Source organism: Agrilus planipennis, unplaced genomic scaffold (assembly GCF_000699045.2).
Source record: "Agrilus planipennis isolate EAB-ADULT unplaced genomic scaffold, Apla_2.0 scaffold89, whole genome shotgun sequence".
Taxonomy (NCBI): Eukaryota; Metazoa; Arthropoda; class Insecta; order Coleoptera; family Buprestidae; genus Agrilus; species Agrilus planipennis.
Window position 1 is genome coordinate 273,056 of NW_020439079.1, and position 16,750 is coordinate 289,805.

Here is a 16,750-nt window from a genome sequence, read left to right on the forward strand (position 1 = left end):
GTTATTAGTAAATGTTTCTGATTCATTTCTTTGTCATCTCCTCTTCTAATTAAGATTTGCTACGTCTGTGGAGAGTGAATAATACTTTTTTTGAAAGAAAATTTCGTGGTATTAAACGTACTTTGTAAATTATCAATGCTTCTCTGTTATAAGGCCATTAATTCATTTTAATTGGATGCTATATCGCGTAATGACACATATATTAAACGGTTTATCTCCTAAACTCATTATTTGAGACAATAAATATTAAACAACCTCCTAAATCTTTTGCTTTAACGAATCCAATTCTGTCGGTGTGTGCGTGATAACTGTCGTATTTGTTACCAAAGTGCCCCGTACAAAATTAAAACGTGCAAAGCCAATCACTTGAGGGAATTGATTCATTCTTGACGTGGAATCCTTAAAAAATCCACAATGGCTTTCAGATATAAGTAAAGCAGTTCCGGTTGAATAGTTCAACTAAATGTAGGACAATATCATGTCACGTTACTTACTGTTACGTACTTATCTACTTTTCACATTTAGTTAAACGAAGAAGTAAATTGTATCCTTAGTTAATTAATATGAAATAATAGAGTGACAGGGTTATAGTGAGAGAACGATAAAAAATTTGATGCAAGTGGATCAAGTGAGAAACTAATAAAGCATTTTATGGATATTGTCTTTTATGTAGGATTAGGTAAGCATTACCTTAAATACCAATAATTTTTTAATATCTTTATAAAGGATGCTCAGAAAACACTTAGCAGTGAATGGGCTTAGTAAGAAATTTTACAAAACTGAAAAAATCAAAACGTATCTGACAAGTTTTTATTTATTTATTTAGCATTTTGCTAATACATAAAAAAATACATTGTATTCTTAACAATTAATTTTTAAGTATTCAAAAATCCCCCTTTTGAAACTCCTTAAACTCCTAGCTCCCTTTAGTGACTCAGGGAAAGCGTTAAAAAGTGAACCCCTTCAAAGAACAAAGTTTTCTGAAGTGATGTAGTTTTAACAGATGGTAAATCGTAATATGATCTAAATCTGGTATTGTGTAAGTGAATTTCCGACCGCTTTCTAATAAAGTTATTTAAATATTGTGGCATTTAACCTGTCTGAATTCTGTAAATTAAAATTAAATTAGCCCTCTTAACGCTTTGTTCAACAGTCAGCCAGTTTAACATATTGAACATTAATTTTATCGGTGTATATCTATTGCATCCCAATATAATACGCATAACTTTATTTTGCTGTACTTGTAATCTATGTATACAATCTTTTGTACACGAAATCAATAAGGATGAACAATAATTAAAATGGGGCATTATTATAGTATTGTACACAATTGTTTTTGTCCACTGCGATAGATATTTCGAAATTCTACAAAAGAAGTCTATTTTTTTAGCCAACTTTTTACATAAATAATCAATATGCTTCGAAAAATTTACTTGCGGATCTAATACAACTCCCAAGTATTTAATTTCGGACACGTAGTTGATTTCTACATTGTTCATTTTTATTATCAAACCTAAGTCTGAATACTTCCTACAATTTACTCTATTACCAAACACCATACATTTTGTTTTCTTTAAATTTAATTTTAGTTTATTCTGACATAACCAATTATTCAGTATTTCAAGCTCCTTATTTAATATATTATATATTTCCACAAAATTGTTTCCGGACACACAAATGACAGTATCATCTGCAAATAGATTTACAACTGAGTCTTGTAAAACTTCTTGCATTTCATTAACATATATAAGAAATAGAAGAGGACCCAATACACTGCCCTGCGGAACAGGAGTTTCCGAAGTTTCGCGATTATTATCGTAGGGTTGTTGTCAGTCCAAAGTATAGTGAGACACGCACCACCACTCCTGATTCAATATTTGCATTTTCGTAAAATTTGAACATTCCAAGACGCTAACTATTTTATTTTTTTAATTAACACTTACGTCTCTAACGAACTAATGACTTCCACAGTGTTTTTATTTTTTTATTCTTTCTAACACCCACTCCTTAATATCCTGATTCACACCTTGCATTTCCCTAAAACTAGAACAGTTAATCCCTTCGTGCCTCAGAAGGTGTCCAACCATCTTACTCCTACATTAGTTGTAATGACTCCTATAGCTCCCTTTATTCCTTTACTCTTATTAACATCTTCTTATTTGTAACCTTTTATACCTTATGATACCGTATATTACTTACTTCTAATCTTTTCTTCTCATCGTAACCACCGTTCGCACCCGTATAGAGACGTGAATTAAATTAAAATCATCCGGCAGCGCAAAAGTGATTTCTATTTGTTGAAAGGAACTTAACCTTACGCTATTATTTGTTCTTCATTTTCCATCCTGTGTTATATGACTTGTTAGATATCAAAAATTGGTAACTTGTTCCAGTTTTCGTTTATAGTTTTTATATTGTAGTTCTAACGGTACTTTCATCTTAGTTACATATCAATATTTTTGTTTTACGTTTATTTATTTTTACTTCATCATCCTCAAAATTGCGACTATTATCGAAAAATTCCTATTTTTCTAATTATAAAAAAACATAAAACACCAAAAGGTTTCCAATTACTGAGTAGTTAAATTTATGTGTTATTAGGTACTACCTAGCTTAAAGTTTTGAACAATCTGGTAAGGTAACCGTTATATTATGAATGTGACCTTTAACTTACTTGCTCACTTACTCACACATGTTGAGAAGAAAAATAACATCAATACATGCTAATTGACGAGATAATTAGGTTCCCAAATAGAATGATTATAATGCAGAAATTCTCAGTTTATTTTGAAATCTATTTTTTGCGATTATTCTAAATATAATATTAATGAAATATATGCATATGAAGAATTTATTATGTTTATCGCAATTCTGTTTTATTTTAGTTTGTACGTATGTATTTTCCAACTGATATCGCAATTTTATTAATATCATTGTCTATATAAGCTTCTTATAATTGTCACTAGAAAATTTATGCGTGATGTCACATTTCAATATAAATTAACGTAACGTAACAGTGGCGAGTTGAGAACCGAGCGTAGAAATATTCTATTAGATGCAATCATGAAAAATATGACGTAGAATATGAAAATTCGAGAAAATGTTTTCAGTCATCTTTTCATATAAATAATAAAGTAATATCAGTCCAATAAATGCAATGTAAGGTTGTTAGTTTAGAGCAGTTTTTAGAGAAGCAGGGGATATTTTCAGATAGACGAAACCGATCAACAAATTATGCATTTTTGTTAGTAAGATACAAATTAATGTCGTGATACGAGGGTGGATTGATAAGTTTCCGGCCTGACCAAGAAAAACAAGGTTTTTAAAAATTTTTTTTTTTTATTTCTCAACATAATCTCCTCCAAGGCTGATACATTTCTCATAGCGGTGTTCCAGTCTATTAATGCCATCTCTATAGACTGATTCGTCAAGCTCCTCAAAATAACCATTTACAGCTTCGATTACTTCTTCATTGTCCGCAAATCTCTTACCGCCAAGCCATTTTTTGAGATTAGGGAACAGAAAATAGTCACTCGGGGCTAGGTCTGGAGAGTAAGGAGGGTGCGGCATCAATTCAAACTTTAGATCGTTGATTTTAGCCGTCGCAACGATTGACGTGTGCGCTGGTGCGTTATCGTGATGAAACAAGATTTTTTTCTTCGCCAGATGAGGTCGTTTAATTTTCACCTCGTGGCTCAAACGTTGCAATAAGTCTGCGTAGTATTGACCAGTGATAGTATTACCCTTTGCAAGGTAATCAATGTATATAATACCTCTTGCATCCCAAAAAACAGTAGCCATAACCTTGTTCGCCGAAAAAATTGTTTTTGCCTTCTTTGGAGTTGGTTCCCCTGGTCCAATCCACTGTTTAGACTGTTCTTTGGTTTCAGGAGTGTAGTGGTGGACCCACGTTTCGTCAACGGTTACGAATCGACGCAAAAATTCGCTTGGATTACGCTTATACAATGACAAATTTGCGGTAGAAATGTTTTTTCGAATCAATTTTTGGTCGACTGTTAGCAAACGCGGCACCCATCTTGCACAGAGCTTTTCCATATGCAAATGTTGGTGCAAAATATGTTGCACACGTTCATATGACATCTTACAGGTCTCAGCTATCTCACGCACTTTCAATCTGCGGTCTCCCAGCACTATTTGATGAATTTTTTCGATCATATCTGGAGTTGTGACCTCAACGGGGCGTCCTGAGCGAGGCCCATCAGAGGTGCTCACACGACCCTTTTTAAACTCGGAAACCCACTGCTTAACGGTTGAATATGACGGGGAGGATGTCCCCAGTGTTGAGTCCATCTCTTTTTTAATTTCCTTCGGCGTTAACCCCTTCAAATAAAAGTATTTGATGACAGCACGATTTTCCTGCTTTTCCATTTTTACGAAAACCACAGAGGCGTCTTGTTCAGCGTGCTGTCAAACCTACACTAGCAAGGAGATCGGGCTGAAACTATAGCTACAAGCTATCCAAGGATGGTACTATAGAATGTCACCTCAAGGTAGGCCTAGTGGCGTCATCTCTTGGTTAGGCCGGAAACTTATCAATCCACCCTCGTATATTATAATTCGCGTTTTTAACTTCTGTCGACATTCAATAATAATTTGTTTTTCATCCCTAGACAAAAATTTTCAGTCTCTCTCTAGTCTCTCAGAATCTTTCAGCGTCTCTGAGAGCGTCTCTCACAGTCTTTCACAGTCTCTCAGTTATTGCCTAGGTGTTTTTATGGATCTTTCACAGTCTCTGTATGAGAGACTCGAACGATAAAATTGTTGATTCAGAGATTCGAGTTTCTCACAGAGATACTGAATGTATAAAAGTGAAAAATTGAGAGACTCTAGTCTCTCGTAGAAAGACTGAGATCTCTGAAACATGTTGAACTTAGAAAATTTTAACGATGTCTATCGAGACACCACTTATTGAGAGATTCGAGTTTCTCGTTCAGAGATTCGAGTCTCTCGTTCAGAGATTCAAGTCTCTCGTTCAGAGACGATACGAAATGAGGATCGCTCTATGAGCAACTCGAGTATCTCGTTTAGAGACGCTAAACAGTTATTTTGACAGTCTCTCGACAGTCTCTCTCAGCGATACCACAGAAACTCTGAGAGACTGAACATTTTTATCTCAGGATAACATCAAATGAAACAAGATTATGTCGAAAGCGTATACTACGGGATTCCATAATCGTTCACCAATTTTGACCCTTCAATCACTCAAAAATTAATAAATAAAAATTCTTAAAATAATCTCAAATAATTAAGTATCGAAATTTATCTATCAAGATTTCTTACTAACTTTTGAACAGCCAGGAAAGGCATTCAAAGACATATTGAAAGAAAATTAAATTATTTGAAGATATTTTGGACCGATTCAGAAATAAGATGGGGGTGAGGGGAGGTGGCGTATCTGTAACGACTTTAAAACTAAATACCTCTCAACAGCAGGGTTAAAATTCAAAGGCTTTTTTTTGGATTTTAGGAGATTATATAACGATATCCTTATGAATAATAGTACCAAAACCTACCCTTACGATAGTGAATTAAAGAAAACCGTACTCGGGGTATACAATTTATTTCGATGTTAATATCTTATTAATCAATTTCTATTGCGTAAGATATTAACATCGAAATAAATTATAAACCCAGAGTACCACTTACGTTTTTCTTGAATAAAAATATCCTATTCAATATAGGAACGAATAAAAAAATAAAATTTTACGCTAAACGTTTCATTAGGCACTAACAGAAATAGCACTGTTTTGTTAATTGCTTATGGTTAGTTCATGAAATTCATCTGCAATCTACATATATATATATATACTCAAATGTAAAATCTAGGTATTTCAAATCGTCCTAATTTCTTCGTACCTACATTGTAGAAATCCCTTAAAATTAAAAACATATTTTTTGACCATCTTTCTGTTTTGGATGTATTAGCGTAGAAAATCGTCTTAATTCTTCGAAGATATGTTATGTCATGATAATTGTCATGCAGTAAATTCACGTTCAATGTGAGTAATGGATTAAATCACCTAACAAGAAAAAAATACATGTGAATCACCAATATTTATCTTTATAAAACAAAAGTATCGTATTTTATTATTGGGAATATCAGCGGCAAGTGGTTTCAGTTAGATCAAGTTGGAAATTAAAGCACTTAGACAAGTCTATTTTTTATTTTTGCATTTCCAACAATGAATGCAGAGGTTAATATAAACTTGAACTTAGTAAATTATATGTCTGAATGCACGAGTGTAGTTATTGACTATGCCAAAGGTCACTTCACGATCGTTATCATTGAGTTCAGTATTTCCGCGGCAGTTGAAATTAAACTGTTAAAATGTTACGAAATACTAATGAAAATATAAAATAGATGTTATAGGATAATTGTATACTTCATGGGTCATATCTCCGATTTTCTTGAAATTTTAGTATGTTGCGGAATGTATATATCTACATGTAGCTACGTGTTGAAAGTATTATCAAGATTAGAAAGAAAGTAAAACAACTAAACCCAACCAAAGCTACTGGAGAAATAAGGGAGAAGGGTGTGGTAGTGGGAGGCTTCAAATTTCGGGAATTTCTTTTTAATGAAGTCTCAAAATAGTTTCACTTCTAATTTTAAATTTTAGAAAATGTACTCTACATATTCATTAAAACTTGGCTATAGCGTCACCTCAGGGATATTTCAACTTAATAAAGTTGTATTGCAGTTAGGGATGAACAAAGGTGGTCTATTATTGACAGTTTTATTACATGAGCCGCTACTTTAGAGCTCAGAATTTATGTAATTATAAACAAGTTCCACTATACATAAATTTTGCCGCCCAGGGTGTCGAGCTCATCCTGTTATTGTCGAAGGCTAACGAAATCAATAAAAAATAAGGATTCTTTTGTGGTTCACATTAGAGACAGGAAGGGTACCCGGTTTGGATCAGGTACTCGGTAGATCTGGCACTTTTTTTAGTATCCGGCAGGGGGTACCGGATAATGACGCCGAGTATCCAGAGTAAAAAGGAAAAACCAACACCAGCAACAATAATTCAATATAAAAAGATCCACCTAATGAAAGTTGCTAATTAAAATTATATTGGGATAGGTCATTTGTCCTATATTGTATTATTAATTGATGATTACTATACCAAATTATTTGTTATTTTGACATAGTTCTTGTATTTACTAAGTTTTACAATTTCTGTGTCTTTGTCGCTTGCTGGTATATTAGATGTTGACTTATTTATAGGCTCGATTTCATCTCGTTGAAAATCTGTCAGCCAAGAATTGAAATTTCGTTGGTTTAGTGTTTAAACGATTTTTTGAACGGGACTTTATATGGTTTGGAACGTTGATGAGGTATATGGTGTATGCATGGCAGAATGCAGGACTCATTATGACCTATTGATGGATTTCCATATCTCGGAAATGATAATTACTTTTTCACGAATATGTCAAAAGACAGGAGATACAATCTCAAAAAAGCACAAACTCTCAGTCATTTGAAACCTTATACCTGTATTCTAGAATTAATTTGAGTTATTGAGGGGATAGTTTTTTCGTGTGGAATGAGAGGTTATTTAACTATTTGATATAAACAAAGCAAGGCTCGAAAGAAAAAAACAGCATAAGCCTTAGAAATTCGATGCTGTTTGGGGGTTTCGGCTTTCGGAATTCTCGCTGGAAGTAAAGGTAAAAAAAAGCTTTTGGATGTCTCATTTTTACCAACTGGTGGGCGGGCAGTCCCTCGAGACTACCCCGAGGGTAGGGCAGGAGTCCCTCTTCAGCCTCCTCTTTGGTTTCGTGGGTATGCGTGGATGATGGATAAGATGAAGATGATGACACGAAAGAAATGAAGTCAGAAGAGAGTGAAAGGTTATTCATGGAATAATTGAACCGGTGTCCTCTCGAATGGTAAGCAATGGTCTAAACTTTCAGGTCATGTCAACCCAATCAATTCTCCTTCCGTCCATAATTCGTCTACGCCAATGGTTATGAATTATCACCCACAATTTCCGATTACACTTTATCTGACTAATAACCCAGATGAGCCGCTGTTAAAAGTCATTAACAGTGGAATCTTAGATAGTGCCATATTTATCTAACGAGCACATGCAAACATGTAATGTATGTTAACTTTGTATGCATGTAGGTACGTTGAATATACAATAATACTCTACCTACATTTTATACGGTTCTCTGGCTTTCCTCATTCAAATCCGTGACACTTTCACGTGTACGACACAAACGTACGGCGTACGTAACGAATGTAGCGCTGCAGCTAGAGAAATCGCTTGTTCGATAAAATCGATACGATCGTCTGTCATTAACGATTCTTCTGCCTAAATACACCATGGTTAGTAAATATACGCTCGCGATGCACACTGGACTGCGATAATATCTCAAAGTCAGAGTCAGTTTGGTCGATCGTCGTTTTCGGTATTGTTAACGACTACAATGGAGATGATAAAAACACTGACGCGTCGATTGTTGTGACCCATACGAGTGACTCATTGACTCGCTTGTTATTAGTTATAGTGTTCGTTACTTGTGCGGCTTGTTATTATTATTAAACTTCATCGATTCCGAGATATGGACAAAACTTGTGGTACACTGAAAGTGGGCTGTTCTTCAAAATTCTAACCGACAGCTACCTCAATAATTAATACAGTTAAAGTAAGTAACTCAAAATACGAATATTTTAGTATCTGTCGCTTTTCAACAATGCCTACGATGAGTAGGTACCGATTAATTCTAATTACTTAACCTGTTATTCCGTACTTTTTGTTTTACGTGTGCGCTATTGCGGTCGGATGGAATCAAGGTTAATAATACGTTTGGTGTTTGCTATCGCGGTACAAAGGTTGAATAAATAAAACACAACTTATTGTGTGCTGTATTTAGTATTATTTTAGTGAAAACGACTAATTATTTCAGTATATATTATTGCGGATGCAACAATCGGACATTTAAACCGCGTTTTAAATAGAACGGTTCGGAAAAGTGTAATAATCGGTTAGGATGTTGCCTCTCATACGAAAAATTACGTAATGCGCGTATAAAATATTATTCAGTGTCGTACAATATCGCTTTTCTTATCGCGTACCACATAAAAACTGCAACTGCCTTTTATTAAGTATATTTTATTACACGGATTCATCGTTGCTTAGGTATAATATATACATATGTACTTATTTAAAAAGTTTCTATTAGTATACTTATTCTTCACAGAATTGTAAATTGCTCAGTCTCGTTCTAAATAAATACGTGTTCATAAAAGCGTCTTTGTTTGTATATACGATAAAGATTTTAATGAGTAAACGCTATATTTTCTAACGAACACATTATTCAATAGAATTAGTTATAATTGGTACTTCAGTACAGTACCATCAAAAAGTTACGATATCAGTTCATTTGGGAGAGTTCCTTGGTAGGTGATTTATCGAGACTGCTTAGGTCGTGCTGATGATACCTAATAAGACCGAAATCGCGATTCACATCATGGTGATTCTGGAGCCCAAGGGGCTGTCAAAATGCCAGTGTACCAATAATTTAAGAGTCCAAGTTACCCAAAAGCATAGAACATTTAATAAACATAACATTAATTTTTTTGGACGACCTTGGGGGTCTTTCAGGACGCAGTTAAAATTTCATTACCAGACGGGGTCAAAATATTTGAATATGCTGTGCAATAGTTCAATTCATATTAATAATTGTGTCAATACTTTCTACAATTCGGTTCAAAATTGAAATATATTTGTCCTAAATGGTAATAACATTTATTGTTTTCGACAAATACCTCATCAAATTTAGAGAAAGTTGCCTGGAAAAATGGCAAGAATGTAAAACGCATTAATTTAATAATTATAATGACTAAATGTATTTCGCCGTTAATTTGTAATTTACATTTCGTGTTTGGATCGTGTTTAATATCTAGTAATATTTGAGTAGTTAGTTGGATATTTCTAAACTTTTTTACGGCAGTGTACAAATACCTATAAATAAACAAACTGCATGGTACGAAGAGGATTTTCCTATTGTTGGTAAACAATATAATTAGACCAAGTCGCGGTTATAAAATCTATTTCAAGCCTTGCGATTAGTTTTGTAATTCTAACAAAACAATTAAAATGACATTAGGTAGGTAGGTAGGTAATAGATAAATGTAAATGTGTTTTAAATATTTTATGCCGCCTTTAGAAGTTAAATTATCCCATTGTTAGTTACTTATTTCACTTATGTTATGAAGTTAAATTTCTTTTGGTGACGAATGTTGCATCTGTCAATGTTTCTGTACGTTGTCGATAAAGTGGTCGAAAATATGGCTTTTCGCTTAATGATTGCAGGAAAATGGCAAAAGATGCGTGAAATGCCGTAAAGGTGATCGATTTAAAATTTTGTTTACCTTCATCCGAGTTTTTGAAGATGTTTAAAAGGTATTTACGAATTAAAACGTTAAAAAACCATTTCTGCCTTGCAATCAAGATATTTTTTGTCAATATTATCTACCTAACATTATGTTCTGGAACTAACCGACTATTAAAACGTAGACCTCCTTTCGATATTATCTTAGTATGCTACCGTTTAATCAGATTTTTTAAATAAAAATCACCAATTTTGACGTGTTCGAGGTAGAAGTAGGTAAACAATTGGAAAAAAGTAGATGGGTCTAAGTGCCTATATTCGAGCGTATAGTTGGTTGCATATGCATCGTGAAAATGTCGCTGAAATTAAAATGTAAGTGCTAAGCACCGCTGACAACGGGTGCCACTGTCTAAATTTGGTCAGATTTAGTCAGGTAGTTGTTAAATCCTAGCTAATATTATACATGCGTCTATAAGTTTGTCTGTTTATTTGTTTGTTTGCCGGCTTTTCATGTCTTAACTACTCAACCGATCATAATGAAATTTTGTTTCAAAGTTGCCATCACTTAAGATGTTGCGGTTACTACTATCGAGGAAATTGTATCGACCTGCTCGTAATACACGATAAAGATTTATTACGAGAATGATGAATTGTATTTCTGGAAAAATAAGAAGTATTATGATATAAATACTTTACTAATTATTTGACGGATACGTTTTTCCCAAAGGATTCGCATAGAGTCTACACAAATAGTATCTGGATACTGATGTATCATGTACCCCAAAAGGAAAAAAAGGAATTATTATAGGATCATTTCGTTGTCTGATTGTCCGTCTGTCTGTCAAGACTCTTTTTCTTCTTTAGGAACGCGTGGAGGTTGAAATTAATATCAAATATCATCGAAGTTGCGAAAAATTCAAAATTATAGACTTAGAATTATGAATTTGGCAAGAACGAATGTTTTATAACACAAATAAAGGAAAAAATTGGAGAACCTTGAATTTGTAATTACATTATCATCATAAGGTCGTCAGTCCTATGACTGGTTGACCACGCACCTCCACCCTTTCCTATCGTAAGCTAATCTTCGCATTTCCCTAAAATCCTTAACTATTTGCGAACAGTAATCTAATCTAAGTTTACCTCTAGGTGCTCGTCGTAACTCCTGTTTCTGCCTCTTATATATATATCTCTGATTAGACTTTCATGCCTGAGAAGGTGTCCTACCAACCTATCTCGCCTATTTCTTATTGACTTTCACAGAGTCCTCTGTTCTCCTATTCTTTCTAATACCTCTTCATTTCTAACCTTCTCTATCCACATTAATTTTCTTTTTACGATTTTTAGTATCGAACATAATTAAGAAATTTAAATCGTCNAAGGTGTCCTACCAACCTATCTCGCCTATTTCTTATTGACTTTCACAGAGTCCTCTGTTCTCCTATTCTTTCTAATACCTCTTCATTTCTAACCTTCTCTATTCACGGTATCCTCATCATTCGCCAGTAACACCACATTTCGAACGCTTCTAACCTTTTCTTTTCCGCCGTACCCACTGTCTATATTTCGTACAGCGCCGCGCTCCAAACATCAGGTTTAATAATCTTTTTCGAATTTCTAAATTAATCGTTCGCTAGCATAAAAGTGACTTCTTTCGACTGAAGACGACTCGACCCTGCGCTATCCTCTACTTTATATCCCTACTACTCATTCCGTCCTGACTTATCTGACTTCCTAATTACCGAAAATCAGACACTTGTTCTAATTTTTTTCTCTTATTTTTATATTCGCTCTATCCCTACTTTTTCTTCCTATACATACCAGTATTCTTGCTTTACTTTTATTTATTTTCATACAATACTGTTTTCTCAATACCGCTTCCATTTTACTTAAAGCTATCTCTAACTTCTCCTTGCTAGATGCTAATATACTGCTTTATCATTTGCAAATCTAAACATACTAATCTTTTGCATTACACAGTTTTTTTTGTAATTGTAATATTGTGATTATACGTTTTGGGGACTGATTTTAAATGGAAATTCATAACATACTCGGAAAAAGCAGAAAAATCTTCCAGATTCGATTCCCGCGACAGACGAACTATTTACATACTTACAAGTCTGTACGGAACCTTCAGTGCGCGGGTCCGAGGCGACTTGACCGGTTTTGTTATTATTAATGCACATAAAAAGAGAAATTAAGCGACCACACTAAGAATTGATTAACAGAATTAAGAGAATACTTATATGTGTATAAAAATAGCATGAATGGTTAGTACGATTGGACGTTTTTCCTAACGTTTGACATTTGTGGTCTGCGCGATAGCTGTTATTTTTGTTAATGCAAATTAATTCATGCATATAAAATCCTTTGACTTCGTATATGCTTATACGTATACCTACCTATAAAAAATGTTGTGGTAAGTTTGTGATAATGCTTTTCCAATTTTAAAATAAGTAACTGTTATAATTGCTAAAAGTATTTTCCAAGTGGTGAGTTCATTTTTAAACTTTCAGAAAGAAATTTTATTTGATTTTCCATAATTGCGATCGTAAACAGTAAGGTATTACTATTTCTTTTTTTTTATTTAATTGAATTCAATTTTATGGTCATTCACTGGACACATGACGGTGAAACATATTTGTAGGTTATTGTATATGTTCAAAAGTATGGACTAGAAAAGAACAACTGCATTGAAGGGTTTTTATGGCATAATATGCTAGTATGAAACCCAAATAAAAAAGATAAAAATAAAAAGTGCTACTAAATGGAGGGGTGTGTTTTTGATAGCACACCGAAATTGCCTCCTTTTTAATTTCTTCAAAATAACTCGAAAACAGTAAAATTGTAGATTTTTGCAAGAATAGCTTTCTAGAAAATTGACTTTTCCATCGATTTACACTTTTCAAAAAATTTTTATTAATTATTAGTACCAAAACTAATCGAAAAACAAATTAAACACCTCTCATGTACTCCTTTGTCAAGTAATAATTTCTATTTTATGATTTTTTTTTCGTTTTCTTAGAATATAAATTGACAAAGACTGTTATTAAAAACATTAGATATATTTTCTTATAATATAAATAAACGCTAGTGTTTTTCGATAAACACTTAACATTGTAATAATCAAAATTAAAAATCAGCTTTTACGGAAAAAGTTTTTTACAAAATTTGTTGGGCTAATTAATTTAATCAATGCATTCAATGAATGCCTTGTTTTCAAAATTTGACATTCTGTACACTTTCTCTGTATAGAGACTATCAAAATAAACTGTCATGATAATTGCGGCTAATTTTATTATTTATTTAACTTTTTGAGGAATGTATGGAGAAGCTTCTTCGAAAACAAATATTAGACAAAACTGGAATTTCCATTAATTATTGTACGCAAGTCGTGCTAAAAATAATCATTATTAATTAGATATTTTAGCTGGTCTGATACACGCAGCCATGTAATAATAATTATACAGTTTGCGAATAAGTAGCTATTAAATAGCGATTATAACTCTATTTCACATTTTATTTACTTTATTATTATAGTATTTATTTAACCTTTCGATTCTTTGTAATATGTGATAATGGTCTAGACATTTGGTATTTAACAATTGCAAAATTTTTCTGAAGTTTTATTTTATTTTTTTGCAGATTTCCAAAAATGGGCGGTAGCAATTCCAAATCAGAACTGTCTCGGCGAAAGTCGTTCATTCGAAGAAGTAGTCAACGGACCCTTTTTCAAACAGCCAAACGACATTTGGCCTCTATAAGCCGAAGAATAGACAAACTTCAATCCACAGAAAAAGACGGTCAATACACCGACTTAAGATCTCAACTTGAAGAAGTGCAAAAGGAACTGGATAGTGTTAGCGACATTCTCAAGGACAAACATAGAGAGAAGTATGAAGAGTCTCAAAAGTATTTGCGAGACACTTTTGAAAAATTGGAAGCCAAACTGCGAGAAAACATGGGCATCACAGACATTCCTGAAGAAAATCCTTCACAAGAGGTTCGTAATTCAATACCAACGCCAACACAAGAGGCTCCCCCAACCGTTCCACCTAAACCTAAGGTCCAGTTGAGTCTTCTGAAAGTGCTTCCTACCCCGGAAAACTCAGAGACCAAGGGTAATCCTCTAAGGACTCCAAAAACCCCGGAAATGGAGAACGGTGAGTCGGAACTAGCCAAGACTCCAACGGAAGAAGACATTAGAGCTTCCAGAGCTTCCAAATATTCCAAATTTGGTATCCAGGTCTTACCTCCAGTTTTACCGCATACCAGACTCACAATGTTACTAGAAACCAAAAGAAATCAGTCGGAAGATTCGGTGGATACGACGTCTCCACCGGAAACTCCACAGTTCGATTTAAAGAAGAGAGAAAAGTACAGACCATCAGCTCCTGGTGTGCCTCAAACACCCTCCTTCGATTCACAGCCACCATCGCCAGCATTCTTCAGAAAATCTGAAAGTAATCCAAACGCCACTTCTCCGGTATTGAAACGAATTTCGGGAAAACATACGACAACGGAAGGAAGAGCTATATCGCCTCTTGTTATCCCAAGAGACCCCGTATTCCAAAATGGCACATCGGAACCACAAAATAATCAAAATTTGAACGGTTACAAAATAATTAAGGACGCCCAAGAGTACACGGAACACTTGGAAAGACAATTGAAACAGTTCAAAGGAAATAAAGATGACGAAACGTATTTCTACCTGCAGGAAGGATTTTTCCAGAACTTGATGAAATTGGATACGATAGATCCGGCGGATGATGCTGTTTTAAGACAGGAAAAAAAGCTGAGTATCAAAAAGGTTGAAGAACTGGTCAAGTTATTGGATATGAAAGTGACGGCTTCGCTTAACAATGAAGTTGCAGCGGAGTCTAGTGACGACGATGTTTTTGACGAGTACGAGCCAATTGATAAAAAAAATTCTTTATGTTCCAATGGGAAGACTGCAGTTATTACGCATTTGTAGTGTATAAAATAACAACATCGTATATTTACTGATTCGATTTGTGATCGACATTATTACCATCCATACGTTCTTAAAAGAAAATACGAAGAACAGTAAAAAAATTCAATATGACCTACATATATTAAATGCTAACAACAAAGCAATGAAACTCCTAATGGGTGAAGAAAATTTTTAGGTGTCAATCTACATCTATGTTTCGGCTTAAATTTTTATATATAAAGAGATTCCCTAACTGAAAAACGGCTTTAATGGTTTTGACAAGGGAGATTCCTGGGTTTTCTGGGTGGGGAATTCGATTTCGGTGACGCCATAGAAGGGATAAAGAGAATGCCAAAAAAAATAATAATCCTCTTCTTTTAATACTACTGATGATTCATAATATTTGTTTTTATCAAATTCCTGACCATATAAAGAAATATGGCAACAAACTATAATCTTGACAACCAGTACTTCAATGCGCTGTTGTCATGTCTTCTCACAGTATTTAGGCTTACAAAGACAGATGGTTTATACGATATTAATACTGTTAATTAATTTTGTTCTATGTGATCGATCGTACTGAAACTTTTTAAAAAAATTTAATTTATATTTTTTTACCTATGATAATATTTTTATGGATGCCAAGGTTATCAATGTTGAAAATTTTACATACTTTTGTATTTACAAGAAATTGCTTGGCTTGTTTAATGTACGGCGTGGGTCGTAAGAGCGTCACTAAGTTATGCTCGCTGATTCGCTGCGCAGTAAGGTAGTACGCATCCGATTTGAAGGGGGCGGGGTTACCGTACTTTCCCCAAAGTACGACTTTTACTAATTTTAAGGACGAGAACATAACGTCCTTCGACTCAGATGTCAATTTCCACTCAAAAGATAGTAAAATCCTTTCCTAATAAGGAATGAATGCCTTTTTTTTACCCGCGAGAGGATATTGCGCCTTTTTCCCTTTAAAGTCAAGTTAAAATATTGTACTTTCAGTAAGGTTACCGTAAAATTTTTTTTATAATTTTAAAGATTTGTTATTAGCGTTACAGAAACTTTTTTTACATATCAATCAGTATACATTAAGGAAGGTAAGGTCAACGATAACGAAATTGAAGTTACATGGTATCAGTTTTATCTTTATTTATTTTTACGTTTAAGACAAATGAAGTTATTAGTGTTAAAATAGCATGTTACATTCGAAAGTTCATTGTACTGAGGATGCTTTGTTTTGTGACAGTATTTTTTCTTGCCTCAAACGTTTTATATATATATATATATATACATACGTCCTCAGTTGTGTCGATCAGAAGAAAATGCACTTTTACATAATTATTAAATTGATTTTATAGTGTTGTGTGTATTGTTTTGGTGCATATATTATATTATTAATTTATATCTATACTTACTTGCAAATATATATATATA

The 16,750-nt window shown here is 33.8% G+C and overlaps 2 protein-coding genes across 6 annotated transcripts in view; one reads left to right on the plus strand and one right to left on the minus strand.

Annotated features, from left to right (window-relative positions):
* The window catches only part of LOC108734587 (ankyrin repeat and fibronectin type-III domain-containing protein 1), a 375,782-nt gene that overhangs the window by 176,016 nt on the left and 183,016 nt on the right, over nucleotides 1-16,750 (minus strand). Inside the window, exon 1 of one of the 2 annotated variants that reach the window (XM_018466209.2) lies at nucleotides 8,188-8,270. The exons of the other annotated variant lie outside the window; for it this stretch is intronic. Coding sequence (XP_018321711.1) covers nucleotides 8,188-8,216 — 29 coding nt within the window. The 5' untranslated portion in view covers nucleotides 8,217-8,270. Of the gene's footprint in view, nucleotides 1-8,187; nucleotides 8,271-16,750 lie in introns of those variants that run through there. 2 annotated transcript variants of the gene reach the window in all.
* Nucleotides 48-16,208, plus strand: LOC108734590. 4 transcript variants are annotated; one of them, XM_018466216.1, is made up of 2 exons: nucleotides 48-679; nucleotides 14,014-16,208. In XM_018466216.1, exon 2 carries the CDS (start codon nucleotides 14,024-14,026, stop codon nucleotides 15,341-15,343), a length of 1,320 nt encoding a protein of 439 aa, XP_018321718.1. In that variant the 5' UTR covers nucleotides 48-679; nucleotides 14,014-14,023; the 3' UTR covers nucleotides 15,344-16,208. The 4 variants fall into 4 exon arrangements, with proteins under 4 accessions (XP_018321718.1, XP_018321717.1, XP_018321719.1 ...); XM_018466215.1 differs by lacking the exon at nucleotides 48-679 and adding an exon at nucleotides 8,592-8,679; XM_018466217.2 differs by lacking the exon at nucleotides 48-679 and adding an exon at nucleotides 8,806-9,173.